The following is a 24,653-nucleotide window of genomic DNA, read 5'->3' as shown; positions in this document are numbered from 1 at the left end:
TCAGGGCACTCCGCACTTGCCGCTCTTCTCCCTGCGGTGGAAGCGGCGGAGGCGGCGTGCCCACGCGTCGCGCCACTGCACAATCACGCTGGCGCGGTCGGCCACCAGCGGGCCCTGCTGCTGCTGCTGCTGGGTGCGAAGGGGACCCTGCGAAGACCCCTGCGAGGGAGCCTCGGCAGGGGGGCCCGAGCCCCCCCCCGCCGGTGACGAGGTACTGAGCAGCAGCAGTAGGAGCGGCCCACTCGCAGCTTCTGGCAGCGGACGCCAGGTCCCTGCTGCGACCCACAGCCACTGCTGCGGATGCTGCTGCTGCTGCTGCTGTTGCTGCTGCTGTTGCTGCTGCTGCTGGTGACGCCGCTTGCCCTGTTTCTTGCCGCGCGCGCGCCGCCGGTTGTTGCCGTTGGCCGCCGCCGTTCCCCGCCGCCGTTGCCGCCACGAAGCCGCAACGTCGCCGCGTCGTGGTGGGCCGGTTGGGGCGGCGCCGGGGGGGCGGCCGCGGGGGGCCCCACGCCCGAAGGCCCCCCGCCCCACTTGAAGACGGAGCGGATCTCGGCGGTGAAGCGCGTCCACTCGCGCACCGCCGAGCGGGCTCACCAGGTGGAGGTGAAGCGCTGCGCAGGTGGGGGGGGGGGGGGGGTGCAGGGGGAGGGTTGCAGGGGGGGGGGTGCAGGGGGGGGGGGTGCAGGGGGGGGGCGTTAGAATCGTCGTGGTGGAGGTGGCTCGTCAGAGGCTGCCGAGTTCGAAGCCGGGCGCCAGACGCCGGTGGACGTGGGCTACACGAGTCGCTGACGCACGGGTGGGCAGTCACCCCGCTTGTCACTCTTCTCGCGCGACTGCTGTGGTTGCAGTGCCCGTGAGGGTCGCACGTTCATTCAGAAATCCAGACTCACCGTGTCGTCTCATCCACGCTGGTGTGCAACCACCACCACACTGCAGGTCACCCCACCCACTCCTCACCCACGTACTCACCCACCCACTCACCCACCCACTCACCCACTCACTCACCCACTCACCCACACACTGACCCACCCACCCACTCACCTACCGACCCACTCACCCACCTTCTCACCCACCCACATCACTCACAACACTTACTCACTCACCCACCCACTCATCCACACTCATCCACCCATTCATCCAAACGGCAGGTGTTCAACCACCACACTGCAGGTCACCCACCCACTCACCCACCCATTCAACCACTCACCCACTCACCCACCCACTCACCCACCCACTCACCCACCCACTCACCCACCCACTCACCCACTCACCCATCCACTCGCTAAAGATCCTGCGATGCAATGCGCAAACAGAGTCGGCCACGCGTGTTCCAAATCTGCCAAATTGCTACCAACGGTACCACCCGTGGGGGCGGGGAGTGAGGGGGTGGGGGGGGGGGGGCAAAGCTGCCGAGCGCGCAGGCGGTGCAACTGCACCGGGGCCCGAAGGGGGCGGGGGGCGGGGTTGTGAGGAGTGGGGGAATCTGGTGGCAGAGAAAATTGGACAGGGGACCGCCTCGACGATTATCACTGCCGGCATCGGTGCAGTTGCACCAGTTGCACCAGTTGCACCAGTTGCACCAGTTGCACCAGTTGCAACCTGTTGCACCAGTTGCACCAGTTGCACCAGTTGCACCAGTTGCACCAGTTGCACCAGTTTGCACCAGTTGCACCAGTGACGCCGGCGCTCACCGTAGTCCTTCTTGCAGTATTTCTGCAGCGTGATCTTCACTTTGCCCTTCGATGGCTTGCAGTAGACGTCACAGTCTAAGGGACACACACGGGAAGACACGCGGACTGAGCGCGCTGCTGCGTACACATGGCCGCCACGAGGGAGACAAAGGCGGCCGGGCGGGCCACCCACGCCGGCCCTTCGGAAGGGGCTCGCTAACAGCACTTGCCACAAAAGTTGGTTCAGGCTATACGGGCTGGGGGGGGGGGAATCTTTGTCTATGTGCAACCTTTACAATGACATACACACACACACACAGCCACACACACACACACGTGCGCGCGTGTGTGTGTGTGTGGCTGTGTCGCACCCTCACAATGGCACACACCCCACACACTACGCACAAAGGGTTCCCTTCAGCTTTTGCTGTCGGCTGAATAGCGGCCGCTGCCTATAAATCACGCGCCGTCTTCCTCTGCCTTTTTTTTACAGCCCCCTCCTCCTCCTCCCCTCCTACTCCTCCTCCCCTCTTCCTCTGTCCGTCCGTCCGATGCCGGGAGAGCGTCGCTCATCTCCCACCCACCCACCCACCTCCCCTCCCTCCCCTCCCCTCCCTCTCCATTCCTCGTCCCTCAATCTACATACAGTTCACACACATATAAACACATCGTCTGTGCGTGTGTGGCGGCAGTTGTACGGACGGGCGCGGAGGAGGAGTAGGCAAAGAGCGAGAGAGAGCTGGGAGGACGTGGTGGTGGTGGGGAGTTGGTGGGGGGGAGTTGGTGAGGGTGGTGGGGGGTGGGGGAGGTGGGGGGTGGGATGACGATCGCTCCACGTGGACAATGGGACACATTTTATCCGGGACACAATGTCCGGCCACAGAAAGCACCAACAACGAACCGTGGACTCGGGTACCTCTGCTGCCTCGCAGCAACGCCGCTCCCAGCCTACCCCCATGCACACCCCCCCCTTCTCCCCCACCCCCACACTGCTCCCTCCCTCCCACAAAACAAAACCTGACATCAACCCAAAGTCTAATTATTTGCAGACGCTGACAGATCACTAATTGAGCCAATCGCCCCCCTTTCAGAGGTCCGCTCACGCCTCTCCGCACGCTACGTGGCCTCTCTCGCCTGATTTCTGCCCCCACCTCCAACCCCTCCCCCCCCCCCTGTAATTCATAAAACTGTTAAAGGTGCAGCCCTGAAAGTGACTACTCCATGATGGGCACTTGCGAGCTTGATAGGGCGTCCGCTGGTCGGGGCTCATGGAATTGAATTGCCTCTTCCACGCGCGCGCCCAAGACGTCTTGCAAGAGGTGGACAGTCACCCGCATGTTTACCCCTCGCGACCTGCCCGGTTGATTTTACGCAACACGTAATTTTGTTTTTTGCTACTGCTATTCTGCTCCTGTTGCTGCTGCTGCTGCTGATGATGACGCTGATGACGATGATGCTGCTGCTGCTGCTAATGATCGTGATGATTGAGAATTAAAAAACCAAAACTTAGTACGCCTTTTGGCGTCATCTGGTCCAACACCAATAGAGACTAGGCTCTAAGAAAGCTGTCTCGGGTGTGGACCAATCAACTTCAAGGACAGTGCATATCATTATCATCATCAGCGTTGTTTTCTTTTTGTTTGCATTTTGACTGCTTGTGTTGTGGTTATTGCAAACATGATGCCTTGTATAAAGGTGTCAGTTTTTGTACCAGTTGAAAGGGTAAAAACCTATTACTAAACAAAAATTTCCCACACATTTGCAAGCAGGATCGATCATCCCGAACAGGCGTTCGTTGAGGCTTTGCTGGAAATCTCGGCGTTGTATGCACGCGTGGTGAACTTCTTTCGCACCGTACGTAGCCACCCGTGCTAATCGGAGGTGCAGGGGTATACACCCTTTCACAGCCGCGGGGGGCAGTCAGCGTCTATGAATAAAAGGTCATTTCCGGACAGATTTGGCCGGCACGCTACGTGACTTACACGGCCTATTTGTCTACGGTCTGAACGTCTTATGGACAGACAACTCTCATGAACAACAACGAACAAGCACGTGACCCTTTCGTCAATGGTAACAGTGTGCGGGACCCTGTTTAAAGATAACCGTGACCTTTAAACAAGGAAGAAAAACCACACGCGCGCACAGCTTCTGTCGCGTGTTCTTCCGAACACGGTGGCTAGGAGATGTTAACTACCTCGCCTGGTATACAGGAGGTCGTAGGGTTCGATCCCGACCCTGACGCCTGCTGCTGTATATTTGGAGTTTGCGTCTCTCTCTCATAATCATCACGGTGACTAGGAGATGTTAACTACCTCGCCTGGTATACAGGAGGTCGTGGGTTCCATCTCGACCCTGACGCCTGCTGCTGTATATTTGGAGTTTGCGCGTCTCTCTCTCATCATCATCACGGTGGCTAGGAGATGTTGACTTCGTCGCCTGGTATACAGGAGGTCGTGGGTTCGATCTCGACCCTGACGCCTGCTGCTGCTGTATATTTGGAGTTTGCGCGTCTCTCTTCCCGTGGTCGCGTCGATTTTTCTCCGCGTCTTCCGGTTTTTCCCCTCCACGTTGATTCTCCTCTTTCGGATTTATTTTTCGCCCTTAGAATGGACGCCACGCGTTTCGAGCATTTGGCTGCTCCACATTGCCACGTGGTAAGCCCACTTCGTCGAGTTAGCATGTTTGATAGTCAAGCTCGCTTCTGTAAAACAGCTGCGTAGCTCAGAGGGGCCTTACACCTGGTCGAATTGAGAAAAAAAGTCTAGTTTACTTTAGTAATTGTTTGGTAGTTTAGGTAGTTACATTCTAGATTTGAAGCTTTCGTGACTGCAAGGATTCATACTCTTAGGTTTTTTCGGTAAAGTCACGTAGATAAAAAATAAAATTAAAAGTTAATAATGGAAATGAAATAAAATAATCACGACGTTTCGGAGGCAACACAAGTCTCCCTCATCAGGTGGGACCGTAGTAATTTTAGCTGTGACGGTCCCACCTGATGACGGAGACTTGTGTTGCCTCCGAAACGTCGTGATTTATTATTTTATGTTATTTCCATTATTAACTTTTAATTTTATTTTTTACCTACGTGACTTTACCGAAACAACCTAAGAGTAGGTAGTTACAGTTGAGCGGTAGGCAAGCCGACCGGCACTTGGCTGTCGGGGCAAAGCAGAGCGGCGGGCGCGGCGTCGTTTCGCCGATGCGAAGCTTCGCCGTTCGATATTCCAGCCGCCCCCCCCCCCCCCCCCCCCCCCCCCCCCCCCCCCCGGTCACCGCCGCTTGCCGTGACGACCACGGCAAACGCCCACGCGCCGCCTGCGTCACAGTGGCCGTTCAAGATTCCCCTGACGTCACCAGCAGCAGTAGGCCGCTGCGTGCCGCGGCGGGAGTCAGGCTCCAATTGGGATTACACGCAGCAGTCAGCAGCAGTCAGCAGCAGTCAGCAGGAGCAGCAGCAACAGGAGCAGCAGCAGGAGCAGCAGCAGCATCAGGAGCAGCAGCAGCATCAGGAGCAGCAGCAGGAGCAGCAGCAGCAGGAGGAGCAACATCAGAGCAGCAGCAAGAGCAGCAGCAGCAGGAGCAGCAGCAGGAGCAGCAGGCAGCAGCAGGAGCAGCAGCAGGATCAGCAACATCAGGAGCAGCAACAGCAGGAGCAGCAGCAGCATCAGGAGCAGCAGCAGGAGCAGCAGCAGGAGCAGGAGCAGCAGCAACATCAAGAGCAGCAGCAGGAGCAGTAGCAGGCAGCAGCAGCAGCAGGAGCAGCAGCAGCAACAGGAGCAGCAGCAACAGCAGGAGCAGCAGCAGCAACAGGAGCAGCAGCAGTAGGAGCAGCAGCAGCAGCAGGAGCAGCAGCATCAGCAACAGGAGCAGCAGCATCAGGAGCAGCAGCAGTAGCAGCAGCAGCAACAGGAGCAGCAGCAGCAGCATCAGTAGCAGCAGCAGGAGCAGTAATTAATTGCTGCCGACTAGCAGACTAATGCCCGTTTACAGGCCAGGTGCCGAGTCGACTTGTACCACACAGGGACAGCTGTCACTGGGGGTGCCCTAGGCTAGACCACCGCACACGTCAACATTGAACGCCTAGTGGCAGACTAATGCCCGGAGAATGAATGAATGAACGGGTGACTGAGCGAGTGCGCGAACGAGCGTGGGGGGGATTGTTCATCGCTCAGCCGCGTTTTCTTCACCGGAGCTGCGAGCTCCTTCGTTCCTCTCGCTCTCCCGTAGTCCTCGGTTCTTTTTTTAAATCCTTTATATTAAGTTCGCTTGCTTGCTTGCTTAGGACCGTGCAAATCTTTCGGTCGTTTTTTAACCCACTTCCCGTGATCCAATCGAGCTGACATTTTGCACACAAACTCGTTGTTGCTTGACAATGCATTTTCGTGAAAAAACATTTCCAAAATTTACACTGATTAGGGTAAAATTGTAATATTTAATTACCAATTGTTTAATGCTGCCAGACAATCATCTGACCCATAGGTGGCAGCCATCTCAAGCCAGAGGACGAGAGGACTCTAGCCGCCCCGATGCCACGCATATGAAGGATTTATAGTGAAAAACTTTGTTTTTACGGGTTAATTTTTCTTCTAATCGCACGCATTGGAACGTGCGACGAAGCGTCGGCCGAGAATCGTGAAATTCCTGGACGGGTGGCCAAACGCGCGTCCACAGCTCTGCAACTTTGGTAAGTGCGTGGCGCGTGCATGCGGCTGGGTTGCGTGCGCGCGTGTGTGTGTGTGTCCGTGTGTGTGTCCGTGTGTGTGGGGAGCGGTGGTGTAGCGGTTAGCGCGCTGCGCTATGAACCTGGCGACCCGGGTTCGATTCCCGCTCACGGACAACACCCAGTGACAATTATCTGAACCGGTCCCGGGCCTCCCCTAGGTCGACTCAGCCTCAAATGAGTAACCTGGTGCGGTGTGTAAACATCGCCACCAGGGAGACAAAGGCGGTCGAGCGTGGTGCTGGCCACGCACCCCCTCGTTCGTGTACCGTTCCGGCCTTCATAAGTGCTCGCTAACAGCACTTGCCCCTACAGTCTGTTAAGGCTATACGGCGGATCTTTGTCTTTGTGTGTAGGTGTGTGTAGGTGTGTGTGTGTGGGGAGCGGTGGTGTAGCGGTTAGCGCGCTGCGCTATGAACCTGGCGACCCGGGTTCGATTCCCGCTCACGGCCAACACCATTGACGATTATCTGAACCGGTCCCAGGCCTCCCCTAGGTCGACTCAGCCTTAAATGAGTATCTGGTGCGGTGTGTAAACATTGCCACTAGGGAGACAAAGGCGGTCGGGCGTGGTGCTGGCCACCCACCCCCTCGTGTACCGTTCCGGCCTTCATAGGTGCTCGCTAACAGCACTTGCCCCTACAGTCTGTTAAGGCTGGACGGGGGAATCTTTGTCTGTGTGTGTGTACGACTGTGCGTGTCTCTGCGTGTCTCTGTGTGTGTGTGTTCCTCCCAACCCACCCCCTCGCATGCCGTACCGGCCTTCATAGGTTATTGCTCGCTAACAGCACTTGTCCCAACAGTCTGGTAAAGGCTACTCTCTCTCTCTCTCCATGTCCTCCGGTTTTTTTTCTCTCTTTCCACATTTAGAATGAACATCACGGCGTTTAGAGTTTTTGGCTGCTGGCAATCTTCCCCCCCACGAGAAGCCCACTTCATTGAGCTGTCATTTGCTTCTGAAAAAGAGCTACACGGTTCACTTGGGGCCTTACCCGGTCAAATGAAATGAAACGTTTTCATACCCTATGATTATTTCGGTAAAGTCACGTGGGTATAAAAAATAATAGATCACGACGTTTCGATCGCAACACAAGCAGCCGTCATCAGGTGTGAAACAAACACAGCAGCAGGAGGACTGCTGCTATTATAATTTTTTATACCCACGTGACTTTACCGAAAGAACCAAAGAGTTATGGATTCCTGCAGTCACGAAAGCTTCAAATCAAGATTGAAACGTTTTCAGCTTCGTTCACGGTGCTTGTGCGCTGTTTGTCGAGAGAGAGAGATAAAAAAACTAACAATTCTTCTCGCAAAGCAGTTGCTTTTGCACCGATTGCTATTCGCTGAGATGTTGTATTGAGCAGCAGTGCGAGCCACTCCCTGCACCTCACCCTTGCAATTGGGGTGGGGGGAGAAAGGGGTTTCTAGGTACTAAAACTGCAGTGAAGTGTGGCGCGCTTATCTTACCGATAACGAGCCAATGGCTCAGTGGTCAGACCAACCTCCACGGTAGGAACTGGTGTCAAGGACGTCGGCTGGCACGCCTTTGTGTTTGCACACCGCAGCAGTTTTATGGCTGAGCCGATCTAGGGGAGAGCAATACGACTCGCCGCCGATGTTATCGACTCGAGCCCTGATTGTCTGGGATTTGATTTCAACAGAATGTTCGGTGCCGAGCGCCGTTCGCGAGTGGCACCGATGAAGGACGTCACGGAACACGAGGGGTGGTGTTGTCAACATCTCACGCCCGGCCGCCTTTGTCTCCCCGGTGCTGTTAAGTAGCCGCACCTCAAATCAACACCGGCCTCATTGGAGGCTGAGTCGACCTAGGGGAGGCCCAGAACCGGTTAACCATTGACTGAGAAAGCAGTCAATGGTCAGTGGCGATGTTTACACACCGACACTCCATTGAGGCTGAGTCGACCTGTGGTTCAGATCATCGTCACCGGTGTTAATGGGCGCGAGCGGTAATCGAACTCGGCCCGCCGGGTGCGTAGCGCAGCGCGCTCACCACTGCGCCACCGCCCCCCCCCCCCCGCCCCCGAGGCAATAAGCCCGCAAGTTCCTCCACTGCGTCAGCGGCGTCCTCACGAGCACTCCGCAGCAAGCCGAGGCAGTTCACGAATCGGCGGCGGTGGGGACACACGAACCCAGAGAAGGCGACGTGGGGACCCCCTCCACCCCCCCGACTTTACCACCCCCCACTACTTCTCCCTCCCCCTACTCCCAGCCCCCCCCCCCCCCGCCGTCGCTCCCTTCACCACCACCACCACCCACCCCATTCCCGTCCGTAGCCCCTCTCGATTCACGCGTCGTCACCTCCACACAAAGGGCGCGGGGAGGAGGAGGAGCAGGCAGGCAGGCAGGGTCCATCACGATTCTATCCGAACACAAAGTGGCCTCTGTCTGCTGTCGCGCCTCTGGGAGCGCTCCATCCCCCCCACCCCCCACCCCCCACACTTTTTTTGTAGAAACCTTCTTCTGCATCTCGCTCCCTCTCCTCGCTCTCCGCCTTTCTCTCTCGTTCGTTCATTCATTGGCCCGCTCGCTCGCTCAGTCTTTATTTGTGTACGCAGGGGGATATTTTCATTATTTATCTATCTCACTTCGCCCCCGTTTGTTGTTTGGCTTCGTTTATTTATTTACTTTCTCACTCCGTCGTCTTCTTCGTCGTCTTAGTCTCGCGCACGCGCACGCCCGGCTAAAGCTCATTTAGTTTGGTTTGTGAGGGTGGGTGGGTTGGTGGGGGGTGGGTGGGTTGGTGGTGGGTGGGTTGGTGGGAGGTGGGTGGGTTGGTGGGAGGTGGGTGGGTTGGTGGTGGGGGGTGTGTGGGTTGGTGGGGGGTGTGGGTTGATGGGAGGTGGGTGGGTTGGTGGGGGGTGAGTGGGTTGGTGGGTGGGTTGGTGGGGGTGGGTGGTTGGGTTGGTGGGGTGTGTGGTTGGTGGGAGGTGGGTGGGTTGGTGGGTTGGTGGTGGGTGGGTTGGTGGGTTGGTGGTGGGTGGGTTGGTGGAGGGTGGGTTGGTGGGAGGTGGGTGGGTTGGTAGAGGGTGGGTGGGTGGGTGGGTTGGTGGGAGGTGGGTGGGTTGGTAGGGTTGGGTGGGTGGGTGGGTTGGTTGGTTGGTGGGTGGGTTGGTAGGTGGGTTGGTGGGGGGTAGGTGGGTTGGTGGGTTGGTGGGTGGGTTGGTAGGTGGGTTGGTGGGGGGTAGGTGGGTTGGTGGGGGTGGGTGGGTTGGTGGGTGGGTTGGTGGGGGTGGGTGGGTGGGTTGGTTGGTGGGTTGGTGGGTGGGATGGTGGGAGGTTGGTTGGTGGGTGAGTTGGTGGGTGGGTTGGTGGGGTTGGTGGGGGTGGGTGGGTGGGTTGGTGAGTGTGTTGGTGGGTTGGTGGGTTGGTGGGTTGGTGGTGGGTGGCCGTGACTTCAACTCCTCAGCGTCGCTGCGCTGCGAACCCGGCGGAGGTCCCGGTTCGATTCCCGCTCACGGCCACCGGCACCAATGACGACGTGGGCGGAGTTTGGGAGGGGCATGGGGGGCAATGCCCCTCCCCTCCCTCGCAAACTGGGCACCTTTATTAATTCGTCTTCAGCAGTTTACAATTAAGATTTTAAAATAAACAAAATAATTATGTGCGCCCACGATTCCTCATATGAGGTTCAAAGCGAACTCCCACCCCTGAAATGTAAAAGTCAAACTCTGCCTATGAGTGACGATTATATCCGAACCGGGTCCGGGGCTTCCTCCCCAAGGTCGACTCAGCCTCAAATGAGTACCTGGCCACGCTACGTAGTAAAACATCGCCACTGGGAGAGACAAAGGCGGCCGGGCGTGGTGCTGCCCCCCCCCCCCCCCCCCCCCGCTAGCAGCACTTGCTCCCAACAGCACGGGGGAGATCTTTGTCTTCATCTCAAACACCGACAATACTTTCATCGGCAGCACAGCTGTGTATCCGTGCACTGCCGGGTCAATTCCGTTCGACCCACTGCTGGACCACTCGTTGAGTCAATCTGCTGCTGGGTCAATAATCACCGTACGTAGTAGTAGTAGTAGAAGTAACAATCCATACTCTTTGGTTTCATATTCTTAGGTTTTTTCGGTGAAGTCATGTAGGTAAATAAATTAAAATTTATAAAAGTAAAATAAAAAATAAAATAAAAATCACGACGTTTCGGAGGCAACACAAGCTTCCGTCTTCAGGTGGAACCGTCACAGCACGATAGCTGTATCAAGTGAGTTGCCTCCGAAACGTTGTGATTTTTATTTTATTTTTATTTTACTTTTATTTATTTAAATTTTTTACCTACGTGACTTTACCAAAAAAACCTAAGAATATGAATCCTTGCAGTCACGAAAGCTTCAAATCTAGAACTCTTTGGTTTTTTCGGTAAAGTCAATTAAGTAAAAAATTTAAATAAATTAAATCACGACGTTTCGGGCGCAACACAAGCGTCCTTCTTCAGGTGGGGGACAACTTAGCGAAAGCACAACCGCTTAAGTGTGTCTCTAAGCTGGGAGAGAGACGCGAAAACTTCAAATATATAGTAGGCATCAGGGTCGGCATCAACCCCACGACCTCCTGAATACCAGGCGAGGTCGTAAACATCTCGCCACCGTGGCGCCCAATTAGTTTCGACTTCAGCACCACCGCTGTGTTGGAGAGCAACCCACAAGAACACTTACAACTTGAGTTCACCACGTTATCGCCGGTGATTACAATAACAACCAGCATCACCAGGCGATTGCCAACATTGTGAAGTGCTCTGCGTGTTTTTTTTCTTAAGTACGGTCGGGTGATTTCATCACTGTGCACCTACCAAGTACGCAGAACCCAGGGGTGTTGATGTAATCCATATGAATAACAATATATTATGTTATGATAATTGTTTTTTTGCTTTTTTTCTGGCAACAAAACTGACACCTTTTGTACAAGGAGTCATGTTTGCATTGACCACAATACCTGCAGTCGGAATGCAAACAAAAAACATAACTCTGATAATGTATGCACTGTCCTTGAAATTGATTGGCTCTAAAAAAAGCTGTCTCGGGTGTGGACCAATCAACTTCAAGGACAGTGCATACATTATCAGAGTTGTGTTTTTTTTTTGCATTCCGACTGCAGGTATTGTGGTCTATGCAAACATGACTCCTTGTAAAAAAAAAGATGTCAGTTTTGTCGCCAGATAAAAGGGTAAAAAACCAATTATCATATTTTGTTACTGGCAAAATGAGGTTCCAATGGAATATATTATGTTGGTTGGCTACGTACGGTGCGAACGAAGTTCAACGCACATACATTTAGTGCACGTTACCTGTCGGGTTATTCACACTTAATCAGCACGACGTTTCGGCCACAACCCCCCCTTCCAACCCAGCTTATATATATACTCCAAGCACGTGTGCTGTTTCATTCAGACGCTGTCGCCTCGACAGACCTGGTTTTCACCTGAGGACGGCTGCTTGCGTTGTGGCCGAAACGTCGTGAGAATTATTTTATTATCTTTTATTTTTTATTATTTGATCACTTCCCTTCTACGTGACTTTACCGAAAGAACCAAGAAGATTAATCAGCATTATTGGAGACCAGCATGTCGCACGAGAGGGTGGGGTGGCCAGCACCACGGCCGGCCGCCTTTGTCTCCCCATTGGCGACATTTACACAGCGCAGCAGGTAGCTGGTTTGAAGTTGAGTCAACTTACACACACACAACGACAACCGCCGCCATTCGCCACTAAGTGGCGGTGACGTCACCGCGGCGTTTGTGCCACGCAATGCCACGTGAAGTGTCTAACGCCCGCTGGCAGGAGGGCACGGGGCAGACCCAGGCGCCGTGGGTTGACTGACTGAGATGACACGCACAAAGACAAAGATCCCGCGTATAGCCTTAACAGGCTGTTGGGGCAAGTGCTGTTAGCGAGTAGCACTTGTGAAGGCCAGAACGGCACACGAGGGGGTGGATGGCCAGCACCACGTCCAGCCGCCTTTGTCTCCCAAGTGGCGATGTTTTTACGCACCGCACCAGGTGCTCATTTCAGGCTGAGTCGACCTCACACATGTACGCATACGCACACGCACTCACACGCACGCACACGCACGCACACACGCGCGCAGTCTCACGATCAGTTTGACGCGCGCAACGTGGACAAACCTTTTGGCGCCTGTGTCGTGGTGACCATCGGAGTCGGCTCGGCATGAGGGATTCCTGCAGCAGCAGCAGCAACAACAACAACACGAACAACAACAACAACAAGAATCATGTCAACTCGCAACACTGGACTCCCACCCCCACCCTTACTCCCCGCCACTGTTGCGTGGCATCTGCACGCTCTCGTAGACACAAACACACAGAGAGAGAGGGGGCGACGATTCAGAGGCGTTAGGAGGACTCACAGATGAGCGGGGAAAGGCAACAGCCAGGCGGAGCAGCCAGTATCAAAAACTGCCTAAGCTCGGCGGCCCTCTATGCATCAAGATGTTTTTCAGCCAATTAACGAGTGTTAGTACACATGGGATGGAACCGGAGCGCCCGGAGAGAACCCGCGCGCGTGAGGGGGCAACGCTCAATCCCCCCGTTACAGATAGAACAGGTGGAGCCCACGGTTTTTGTTTTTCTTCCTGCACCGACTTTTCTTGGCGAGCCGAGATACGGCTCCTCCTGCGCCCACGAGAAGCGAGGTTCCCAACCATCTGTGTGTGATCCATCAACCCTTGCTGCTGCCTCCGCAGCTCTGCATTGCAGCTACGGAAACCCGACGACCCGAGTTCGAGTCCCGCTCACGGCCATCAATACCGGTCCTGCGCCTCCCCTAGGTCGACTCAGCCTCAAATGAGCACCTGCCGTGGTGTGTACAACGTCGCCGCTGGGGTGACAAAGGCGGCCGGGCGAGTGTGCCTGCCGCCTACCCACTTCATGTGCCGTAAACCGGCCTTCGTTCGGTGGTGCTGCTTGCTAACAGCACAGCAACTGGCCCCAACAGTCCGTTAAGGCTACACGGGGGACCTTTGTCTTGTGTATGTGTGTGCATGTACGTGACATCAGGTACTAATTTCAGGCTGAGTCGACCTAGGGGAGGCCCGGGACCGATTCCAAAGGCGGTCGGGCGTGGCTGCTTGCCACCCACCCCCTTTGTGTACCGTGCCGGCCATCATAGGTGCTACTTGCTATACAGCACTTGCCCCCTCCAGTCCGTTGAGGCTACACTGGTGACCTTTGTCTTTGTGTGTGTGTGTGTGCACGTACGTATGCAGGGTGCGACGGGCGAGCGGCTCTGCTGGTAGTCGCGCGCACAGCGGTTGCAGGTGAGCCCCGTGACCCCGTCCTTGCACGGGCACTGCCCGCTCGTCTGGTTGCACGTCTTGCCCGAGGAGCCCACCGGATGGCAGTCGCAAGCTGGCAAGGGGGCAACCCACATCGTCGTCATCATCGTCGTCATGGTGAACGTCACTGACATTGTCATTGTCGTCGTCATCATCATTGTCGTCAACCTCGTTGTTGTAATCTTTGAAGTCATCACCTTCATTACCATAATTAACATTGTGATCCTCGTCATCATTATAATTATCATCAACATTGTCAACATTATATTATTGGTTCTTTCGGTAAAATCACGTAGAAGGGAAGTAATACAATAATAAAATATAAAACAATAAAAATTATCACGACGTTTCGACTGCAACACAAGCAATCGTCATCAGGTGTGAAATCCACAGCAACATCGTTATCAACATCGTCATCAACATGGTCATCAACATTGCCATCATCACCATTTTCTTTATCTATTACTCAAATATTTAACCTGGAAGTTTCCCTTGAGATGGAACATCTCGCTTTGCAAGGTAGGCCCAGGTTTGTCAATTGGGAAACACGTAGCAGATATAATTAATGTTGTCGCTTTTTAACAACAATCATCGCTATCATTGGCAAACAACAGCGCACAACACTTGTAAATAATTAATAGATTTTTTTCCCACCGGATTGACAAAGAATGGCCCCATATGACTCTGACACTGTGACGTGTGCTCAACCGCCATTTTAGAAAATACCCACACTCCTTTGCAAAGCGCTGTGACGTCACTTCTATAGGGGTGTTACCAGATGTTGCCACCGTAATAACCTATGTTGTGGGAGTTATGCATTTATAATTGTACTTACTGTCACTGTACTTACTACTGAAAGACTCAAAGAATACCACGCAATACGCTCAGCATCAGTCGGTGGTTATTGACGAAGCAGTGGTAACGCTTGTGCTTTGCAGCTAATAAGTCCCTAGGTTCGAATTCCTACTAGGGTGCCTTTCTGTGTGGAGGTTGTATGTTCTGCCCCTGTTCTGCAGCGTGTGAGTGTGATAGTGTAGTGATTAGCGCGCTGCGCTATGAACCCGGCGATCCGGCTTCGATTGCCGCTCACGGCCAACACTGGTGACGAATATCTGAACCGGTCCTGGGCCTCCCTTAGGTCGACTCAGCCTCAAATGAGTACCTAGTGCGGTGTGTAAACATCGCCACTGGGGAGACAAAGGCGGTCGGGCGTGGTGCTGGTCACCCACCCCCTCGTGTACCGTTCTGTTAAGGCTATACGGGGGATCTTTGTCTTTGTCTTTTTTTTTAACGAGGAGCGGTAGTCTAGCGGTTAGTCCTCTGCACACACGGCCAACACCGTTGGCTGAATCGACCTCTCCTAGGTCGACTCCGCCTCAAACGTAGCACCTGGTGCGATGTGTAAACATCGCCACTCGGGAGACAAAGGCGGCCGGGCGGGCGTGGTGCTGGCCACTCACCCCCTCGTGTGCTGTTGCGGCCTTCATTCATTCGGTGCTGCACTCTAACAGCACTTGCCCCAACAATCTGTTAAAGGCTATACCGGGGGGGGAATCTTTGTCTGTGTTGTTTGGTGTTGACCACAGCACTTCCCCGCGTGACGTGCCGGCCTTGACAGGTGCTCGCCGACAGCACTTGCCCCAATGGTCCGTGCGGCTACAGGGGGCATCTTTGTCTTTGTTTATCGTCTCGTGTTGCCCCTTGAGGTGTGAAAGCGATTTTTACGGAGAAACCTCCCACCCCCACCCCCCCCGAGCCGCTACCCCCACCCACACCACCATAACTATTTTAACGGGCGGCGATAACGTGTATCGAACTTTATCGTCAACACCTCGGCTATCTTGCGGACTACAAAGGAGACTTTGAGAGAGTGGAGAGGAAGGGGTGGATGGGTGGGTGGGTAGGTGGGGAAGCCTGAGATTAGGGGGGGGGGGAGGGGCCGAGAGGAGTGGAGGGGGGGGGCAACTCGTACTTGAGTCAGGCCAGGCCAGGTGAGATTTGACGAAGCCAACTGGATTATTTCCGGCACCTTTTGGGTAAACATTGCCCGCGGAGGATGCATTGGATCGCGTGGCAGCATAGGGTGGTCAAGCTGAATTGTTTTCTTTTTTTCGACCATGCTTCCCCAAGCCGGTCGGTGCGATTTACCCAACGATGCTACTACTACTTTGCAGTTTTTTTCCAGGATTTTTCTGTTGCGTGTAGTCACTTGAAGATGTTTTCTTGTTCATGTTTATGTTTTGTTGCGGTTGCAGCCGAGTCTAGAGCCGCATGGCTCACAGGGTTATCTCCATTTTTATAAAAAAAAAAGGCAAAGTTGTGATTATGTGTGTCTGTTCAAAATGTTTAGCGTACTTCCCGACATGCAACAAACTGGAAATTTGCCACGTGGGTACTTTCCAGACTGTACACCATGCAAAAATGATAAAAATACAAAAAAATGTTTGAGGAGGGGGGGGCTCGATGCATATATTTTTTTGCACGGCAAGTGAGCTGTGACGTCACATCTGTCACGTGACCCGCACATGTGGAAGCGTAACGCATTGTAGTGTAGCGGGTAGCGCGCTGCGCTACGAACCCGTTGACCCGAGTTCGATTCCCGCTCACGGCCACCACCGGTGACGATTATTTGAACCGCTCCTGGGCCTCCCCTAGGTCGACTCAGCCTCAAACGAGTAACTCTTGTGGTGTGAACATCGCCACTGAGGAGACAAAGGCGGCCGGGTGTGGTGAATCCAAGTCCCGGGCGAAGCCGGGGTAGTACAGCTCGTACCTAATGAATGAAACTGAAAACTGAAACATCGCAGCTTGCACGAACGCTCTTCTTTGTTCTTTGCTCGTCAAAGTGAGCGACAGGGTTAGTCAGCTCATGCAGCGACCAACTAATTGTCCTCGCCCCGGCATGCACCGCTGCAGGCGGCTCGCGGCGTTCCAATGACCACCTACTAGGCCAACCCGCCCGGCTCGCCAATCCGAGCCCGGCGTTCCACGGCGGTGCACGTGACTTGGCATTACTGCTGCTAGACAGTTCGATTTAAAGGTTTCGTGACTGCAGGGATTCATCTTCTCGGTTCTTTCGGTAAAATCACGTGGAAGGGAAATAATAAAAGAATAATGTAAAAAAAATCCTTATTTTTTTTATTATTTCCCTTCTACGTGACTTTACCGAAAGAACCAAGAAGATGCTGCTAGCCAGTTTGACACAGTTTGACACGGAGGATTTCGCGACCGACATCATCTATCATATAAACGGCTGTGTCGGGTGGTGGCGGGTTTAACGACAGATTTAAATGTACGTGATCTAACCCCCCCCCCAAAAAAACTGTGTTATGGAATACCGCTACCCGCTACAATTCCGCTCCCCACCACCACCATCACCACCCACACGCACACCAGGGACCCAGCTCGCGGTCCTTGAAGTTAAACTATAAACTATATAACAAAAATAAACGCATTTTATTTTACCAGTTCAAGGCCCCACTTGAGCTGGGTAGCTCTTTTTGCAGAAGCGACGCGCCCACAAATGATCGCTCAACGAAGTGGGGCTCACCGTCACGTCCATCGCAGCAGCCGCCGAATACTCTAAAACGCGCGACGCTGACGCGGGGGGGGGGGGGGAAGCCGGAGGAGCCGGAGAAAAATTCCACTCGACTACGGGGAGACGGAAAAAGAGAGAAACACGCAAACTGCAAATATACAGCAGCAGGCGTCAGGGTCGGGATCGAACCCACGACCTCCTGCAGACCAGGCGAGGTAGTTAACATCTCCTAGCCACCGTGATCATGATGAGAGAGAGACGCGCAAACTCCAAATATACAGCAGCAGGCGTCAGGGTCGGGATCGGGATCGAACCCACGACCTCCTGTATACCACGCGAGGTAGTTAACATCTCCTAGCCACCGCGATGATGATGAGAGAGAGACGCGCAAACTGCAAATATACAGCAGCAGGCGTCAGGGTCGGGATCGAACCCACGACCTCCTGCACACCAGGCGAGGTAGTTAACATCTCCTAGCCACCGTGATGATGATGAGAGAGAGACACGCAAACTGCAAATATACAGCAGCAGCAGGCGTCAGGGTCGGGATCGAACCCACTAACCTCCTGTAGACCAGGCGAGGTAGTTAACATCTCCTAGCCACCGTGATGATGATGAGAGAGAGAGACGCGCAAACTGCAAATATACAGCAGCAGGCGTCAGGGTCGGGATCGAACCCACGACCTCCTGTACACCAGGCGAGGTAGTTAACACCTCCGAGCCCCAGTGGTGCCCTGGTGGTTAACACCAAATAAAAACATGTTTTACTCCTCCTCCCTCCTCCTCCTCGGAGGTCCAAGGTCGACCGTCGGGCCCGACGTTTACTGCACCCGGAGACGTTCCCGAGATGGAGGCGGCGGGGGAGGGGGGTGTGGGGAGGGGGGGGGCGTGGGGGGGGGTCTCGCGTGGCGGAGGGGGCTGTGAGGGGGGAGCAAGAGGCGCGTTCTCGGCCTTTTACGATCGGTGGGGGGTGGGGTGGGGGTGGGGGGGGTTAGGGGGGTAGCGAATTTCTGAGAGCGGGGACCTCACCCCGGACGAGAGAGTGACAGAGTGAGAGAGTGAGTGAGAGAGTGACAGAGTGAGAGAGTGAGAGTGAGAGGTGAGGAGAGAGTGTGAGAGGTGAGAGTGAGGTGAGAGAGAGTGAGAGGAGCGAGCGAGAGAGTGACAGGAGTGAGAGAGAGAGAGTGGAGAGAGAGAGAGTGATGAGAGAGTGACAGGTGAGAGGAGAGCGTCCACGACCCCGGTGCGTGTGTGGTCGGAACTCCACGGGTGAGGGTTCAAGTCCAGGTCGGTGGGGTCAGGTCAGCTCGGGTTGGTGGTGGTCAGGAGGAATGGGGGGGTGAGATGGGGGGGGGGGATTGCTCCTATTGTCAACGGCGGTTGTTATTGCCCACGTGGTGATGCGTCGACGCTGTTGTGGTGGTCACTCGTCGAACGTCAATAATGGGGGAGCTCGTTGGAGGTTGCCCATCCTGGACTTTAACATCCCTCCTCATCCTCCTCCTCCACGAAGGCACTGAAGGTTCAACCATCATCGTCAACCGCATCGGACCAACATCACCGGCCCGATAATGACGCCACATCTCCGTTACAGATGACGGTGCGGTTGTGGCCATGCGGGCAAAACTACGGACCGTACAGTGAATCCATGAGACGCAAAGACACGCAGAGACTCACAGAGATACACAGACACCCATCGAGACCCATAGAGACACTTTAAAGACAAGCCACAGCAGTGGACTTGTGGCCATGCAACTCACACTATGAACCATAGATTAAACACAGCGACACGTAGAGATACACAGAAACCCATAGAGACCCATAGAGACACTTTAAAGACAAGCCACAGCAGTGGACTTGTGGCCATGCAACTCACGCTATGGACCATAGATGCTACTCGCTGACAGCACTTGCCCCAACAGTCTGTGAAGGCTACACGGGGGATCTTTGTCTTTGTTTGTCGGTGGTGGTAGCGGGACTCACGCCTGCACGCCTTGCGGTCGGTGATGGCCTTGCCGAGGTCGCGGAAGAAGCCCTCCTTGCAGTAGTGGCAGTGCCGGCCGGCGGTGTTGTGACGGCACGTGAGGCAGACGCCTCCGCTGGTGCGTCCCGACAGTTTGTAGAGTTCCATGTTGAAGCGGCAGCGGCTCGCGTGCAGGTTGCAGCGGCAGGCTGGCGGCAGAGACGGAGGAGGAGGAGAGGTCACGGGGTTGAGCTTGCAACGGCTGAAATCGGTTGTCCAAACGGGTGGTTTATTGGGGTGAGATTTTTTTACTCGTCGAAATCAAACGCTCGCTGATAACGATGAGCGGTGGGTGTAGTCAGTTCCGGATGATCCCAGTAGCACAAGTAGCTACTACATATGTAGTAGTAGCTAGTAGCTACTATGTAGTAGTAGCTACTAGCTAGTAGTAGCTACTAGCTACTACTACATATGCAGTAGCTACGGGCCCCGCACTTTCAATGGTACCCGCGCGAAATGCTTTCAAGCTATCAATTCCGATTCAGTGATCTTGCACTTGCTCTATTACTATAGTACTATACTGCCTTCAACTTTTACGAACGACTGGGTGTTAAGGTTAGCGATTTGTCGTATTATCTGGCTGTAAAGAAAATGAAAGTTTTACAATTACTTTATAATGCCAGTTAAAAATGTATGTTTTTAATATTTAAGTGCTATTTTTTTTATTTAGGGCCTCTTTATAACATATGCTACAGGCCCCGCATTAGCTTAGTCCGGCACTGGGTGTAGCGGTTAGCACAGCGGTCGGGAACCTATGGCTCGCGAGCCATATATGGCTCTTCAAGTGACGGCATATGGCTCCCAGACAATTTTGAGTTGAAAAAAAAAATCAGTTTGGAACTGATTTTAAAATACTTTAATAAATTTCACGGGTCACGCCTGCACGAAGCTCAACCTCACCACGTATGAACCAGACTACAAGGCCATCAGCAAAACCATGCAGCACCAGAAGTCGCATTAAAAGTAAGATATTTTTAATTTATTATACGTTAAAAATACTATATGGCTCTCAATGAAATATATTTAGAAATATTTGGCTTTTATGGCTCTCCCAGTCAAAAAGGTTCCCGACCCCTGGGTTAGCGCGTTGTCGCTACTAACGCGGCCGCCACCCGAGTTCGACTCCTGCTCACAGCCACCACCACCACCTCCACCGCTACCCACCACTCGCATCGGTTACCGAACGGGATGATTAATTGGGTGATACTCACTCATCGATATCATCACCACCACCACCACTGCCAAATGATGATGATGAGCGGTGGTGTAACGGTTCGTGCGCCACCACCACCGTCATTATCGCTGCCACGGACACGACCACCATCGCCACCACTACTCGCCACCACTCACACCAATTAGCACCTGGTGCGTTGTGTAAGCATCAGCACTGGGGAGACAAAGGCGGCCGGGCCGTGCCGGCTATAATAGGTGCTACTCGTTAGGAGCACTCACCCCAACAATCTGTTAAGGCTATACGGGGGATCTTTGTCTCTAACCACTCACACCAAATACAAAGATGCCCCCTAATGCCTTAACAGGATGTGAAGTGGCGGTGACGTTACCACGATGCTTGTGCCACGTTAGGTGCAGACAAGCCGGCTGACGGGAGGAGGTCACGGGACAGGCCCAGGTGGTGCCGTGGGTTGACTGCTGTGCCAGGCTAGGTGCAGGAGGAGGAAGTCACGGGGCAGACCCAGCAGGTGCCGTGGGTTTGACTGCTGTGCCAGGCTAGGTGCAGGAGGAGGTCACGGGACAAGCCCAGGTGGTGCCGTGGGTTGACTGCTGTGCCAGGCTAGGTGCAGGAGGAGGAAGTCACGGGGCAGACCCAGCAGAGTGCCGTGGGTTGACTGCTGTGCCAGGCTAGGTGCCGGAGGAGGAAGTCACGGGGCAGACCCAGCAGGTGCCGTGGGTTGACTGCTGTGCCAGGCTAGGTGCAGGAGGAGATCACGGGACAGACCCAGGTGGTGCCGTGGGTTGACTGCTGTGCCAGGCTAGGTGCAGGAGGAGATCACGGGACAGACCCAGGTGGTGCCGTGGGTTGACTGACTGAGATGACAGGCAGATGCAGCAGCTGTGCCCCAGCACTGTGACAACTTGCTGCGTTTAATCCCAACCACACAACCACCACCACCACTCACACAACCACCACCACTCCCACACTCACCACCACAACCACTCCCACCACTCTCACACAACCACCACCACCACCACTCTCACACTCACCACCACTCTCACACTCACCACCACCACCACTCACACTCACCACAACCACCACTCTCACACTTACCACCACCACCACTCACACTCACCACAACCACCACTTTCACACTCACCACCATCACCACTCCCACGCTCATCACCACCACTCTCACCACCACCACTCTCACACAACCACCACCACCACCACTCCCACACTCACACCACCACCACCACCACACTCACACAACCACCACCACCACTACTCACACACTCACCACTCACACTCACCACCACCGCACTCACCACCACCACTCACCACCACCACTCACCACCACTACTCTCACACTCACCACCACTCTCACACTCACCACCACCACTCTCACACTCACCACCACCACACTCACCACCACCGCCGCCGCCGACTCACCGACGCACTCGTGGGCATCTCTGCTCGTGGCCCTCTGCCAGGGCCGGTCGTGGTGGAATGCTCGGCACGAGTCGCACTCGGGCCCGCCCGTGTTGTGGCGGCACTCGCACGCGGCCGCCCCGTCGCGGTCGCGGCCGCACCGCGACGCGTGCCCGTTGCAGCGGCAGCGGCCCCCGACTTGGATGTCGGCCACGCCGTGGTAGCGACTCTCTGGAGGCGTTCCGTCCGCCAGCTCGTTGCTGACGGCGCCGCCGCCGCCGGCTGTTGACCCAGGCGAGACGACGCCGCCGATGACCCCGCCGGAGGAGGAGGAGGATGATGATGATGCCGAGGACGATGACGACCCCCCGGCCAAATTGCTCCACGGCTTGACCAGCACCACCTTGATGTCGGTGGCCGTCACCCAGTCCTGCAGCACGGGGCTGTTGGCGAAATCGTTGGCCGACGGACGCCCGTCCAGCGTGCTGAATGCCACGAGGCCCTGGGACAGGTGCGCGTCGGTGCACAGCGCCTCCTGCTCGGTCATCTTGGTGACGGTGCCGCGGTGCGGCCGCCCGAACACGCGTCGGCACTGGCTCGAGTAGAAGTGGAAGGGCACCCACGTCTTGCCGCGGTCCATGGACTTGTAGATGGCGAGCGAGTCGGGCGGCAGCGGCGTGCAGAACTGGACGCTCACGAAGGTCACCTCGTACTTGAGGCCCAGAGGCACCACGAGGGTGACGTTCTGGCCGGGCGACAGGCCCGCCTCGGACAGCCAGCACGTGGCGTTGTGCGGGTTGTGGAGGTCGGTGAGCAGCGAGGGAGGGTGGGCGCCGCGCGGGTCGGACGAATCGCAGATGCGGCAGCCGACGCCGACGGATCCTCCTCCTCCTCCCGTTGCAGCCGCAGCAGCAGCAGCAGCGCCGGCGAGGATGTGGCCCCGGGCCATCGCCTCCGGAAGGACCCGAGGAGGATGAGGAGGAGGATGAGGAGGAGATAGAGGAGCAATACCTGCGGAAGATTGCGAGTGGGGGGACGGGACGTGGAAAGTGACTGCCGTGACGACGCGGATGACACGAGGTTGATTGCTGCTGCTGCTAGCTGCTGCCTCACCCCACTGCCGCCAATGCTGCGGATGTTACTCGTAATTGAAGATGACGATGATCTTGCTGCTGCTGCTGCTGATGCTGCTGCTGATGATGATGCTGATGATGATGATATTCACAATAAAGCACTGCCTTGGACGACCTGCCCGCTGCTGCTCGTGCGCTAGCCGCGACTCACGCTGCTGCTGCTGCTCCTACTGCTGCACGCGGCTGCCTGTAGCCCAGCACCGTGTGCGGAAGCGGCAGCGAGGGGTTGGTGGGTCACGCGCGCGCGCACACACAGAGACGTTGAGTGAAACTTTCTTTCCGTGGCTGTGACAGGAGAAGGCGGCACAAGAACGAGGCATTGGGATCCGCCCGTTCCATTTGTACGGGATAGAGCGTTGCCCCCTTGCACGCGAGGGTTTTTCTCCGGGTGCTCTGATTTACTCCCAAACGTAAACGTTCATTCAGGTGGCCAAGAACGCCTTCATGTATAGAGGACCGCAGAGCCTGGGGGTGGGATTTTGCGTCGGCGCTGCTGCTGCAGCTGCTGCTGCCCTTCCCGCTCATCTGTGCTTCATCGTCCTCCTCCTGGCGCCTCTGAGTCCTCCTCTCTCTCTCTGAGTCGTTCTCTCTCTCTGAGTCGTCCTCTCTCTCTCTCTGAGTCGTCCCCTCTCTCTCTGAGTCGCCCTCTCTCTCTCCCTGATTCGTCCTCTCTCTCTCTGAGTCGTCCTCTATCTCTCTGAGTCGTCCTCTCTCTCTGAGTCGTCCCCTCTCTCCTCTCTGAGTCTAATCATGATTATGAACATCAATGATATTCATTGTCGAGTCACGGCATATCGAAGTGGACTTCTCGCCATATCAGCCACCAGAGGCGCTCCCATTCACGTGCGTGTTGAACGAGCGCCGCTTACTGCTGCTGCTACTGCTGCTGCTACGCATCCTACTGCCCCCTACAAATACTATAGCTCGGCAGGGGAGCCGGGGGGGGGATCACGGGAATAGGATGGGGAGCGGTGGGGGGGGGCACGGGGAAGGGGGGAGAGGGCTCGCTAGTCGAAGGGGGAGCTCAACACCAACAGTGGGGGGAGGGGGTCGTCACCGGGAGTGGACAGTAGGGAGGAGTGTGTGGGGGGGGGGGGGCAAGGGGAGGGGTGGGGGCAAGGGGAGGGGGGGGGGCAAGGGGAGGGGGGGGGGCTCACCGTGACGGGGGGCTCCCGCACGTGCTGCTGGCGCGCGCCTCCATCTCGAACGCCGCGTTCACGAAGTCGGGGATGCAGCGGCGCGGGTGGCCGCTTTCGTTGTAGCACGGGTCCGGGAGCTACCGCCCGACCCCGCCTGCTGCTGCTGCTGCTGCAGCTGCAGCTGTAGCTGCTTCTGCTTCTGTTGCTGTTGTTGCAGAGAACGATTTGGACCGCCGGCTGATCCCCCCCGGGATCCTCCTCCACCTCCTCCTCCACCTCCTCCTCCTCCACCACCTCCTCCACCTCCTCCTCCGCCTCCTCCCTCTCCTCTCCGACGCAGCGGCCCCCCCATCCCCAACCCGGAGTTGGGCACCGAGGCCAGCCCCGGGCCGGAGCCCAACCCGGACCCTACGGACCCGCGGCCCGCGGCGGAGGAGGAGGAAGAGGAGGGACGCGCGGCCAGGAGCGCGCGGCTACTGCACAGAGCAGCGACGATGCAGAGCGCGAGAAGAGCCAT

General features: G+C 55.7%; 1 protein-coding gene across 1 annotated transcript; it reads right to left on the bottom strand.

The window, feature by feature from the left end:
• Positions 1-24,653, bottom strand: LOC133350671 (netrin-1-like). Its single transcript, XM_061565284.1, has 10 exons — positions 24,510-24,653; positions 24,155-24,273; positions 22,817-22,875; positions 21,886-22,782; positions 19,220-19,408; positions 13,622-13,771; positions 12,530-12,583; positions 1,692-1,766; positions 363-611; positions 1-251 (listed from the first exon to the last, which is right to left on the bottom strand). Exons 1-10 carry the CDS (start codon positions 24,651-24,653, stop codon positions 1-3), a joined length of 2,187 nt encoding a protein of 728 aa, XP_061421268.1.

Source organism: Lethenteron reissneri, chromosome 4 (assembly GCF_015708825.2).
Source record: "Lethenteron reissneri isolate LAM-NWPU_2019-01 chromosome 4, ASM1570882v1, whole genome shotgun sequence".
In the NCBI taxonomy this organism is placed as follows: domain Eukaryota; kingdom Metazoa; phylum Chordata; class Hyperoartia; order Petromyzontiformes; family Petromyzontidae; genus Lethenteron; species Lethenteron reissneri.
The sequence above is the reverse complement of the archived record's forward strand: the minus strand, read 5'-3'. Positions and strand labels throughout refer to the sequence as shown.

Coding starts and splice junctions, on each gene's coding strand:
- LOC133350671 (XM_061565284.1), bottom strand. CDS start 24,653: ATGGCTCTTCTCGCGCTCTGCATCGTCGCTGCTCTGTGCAGTAGCCGC. Junction 24,274..24,509: donor CCGGCCCGGGGCTGGCCTCG/GTGCCCAACTCC, acceptor GTCGGGCGGTAG/CTCCCGGACCCGTGCTACAA. Junction 12,584..13,621: donor GCCCGTCGCACCCTGCATAC/GTACGTGCACAC, acceptor CTGCTGCTGCAG/GAATCCCTCATGCCGAGCCG.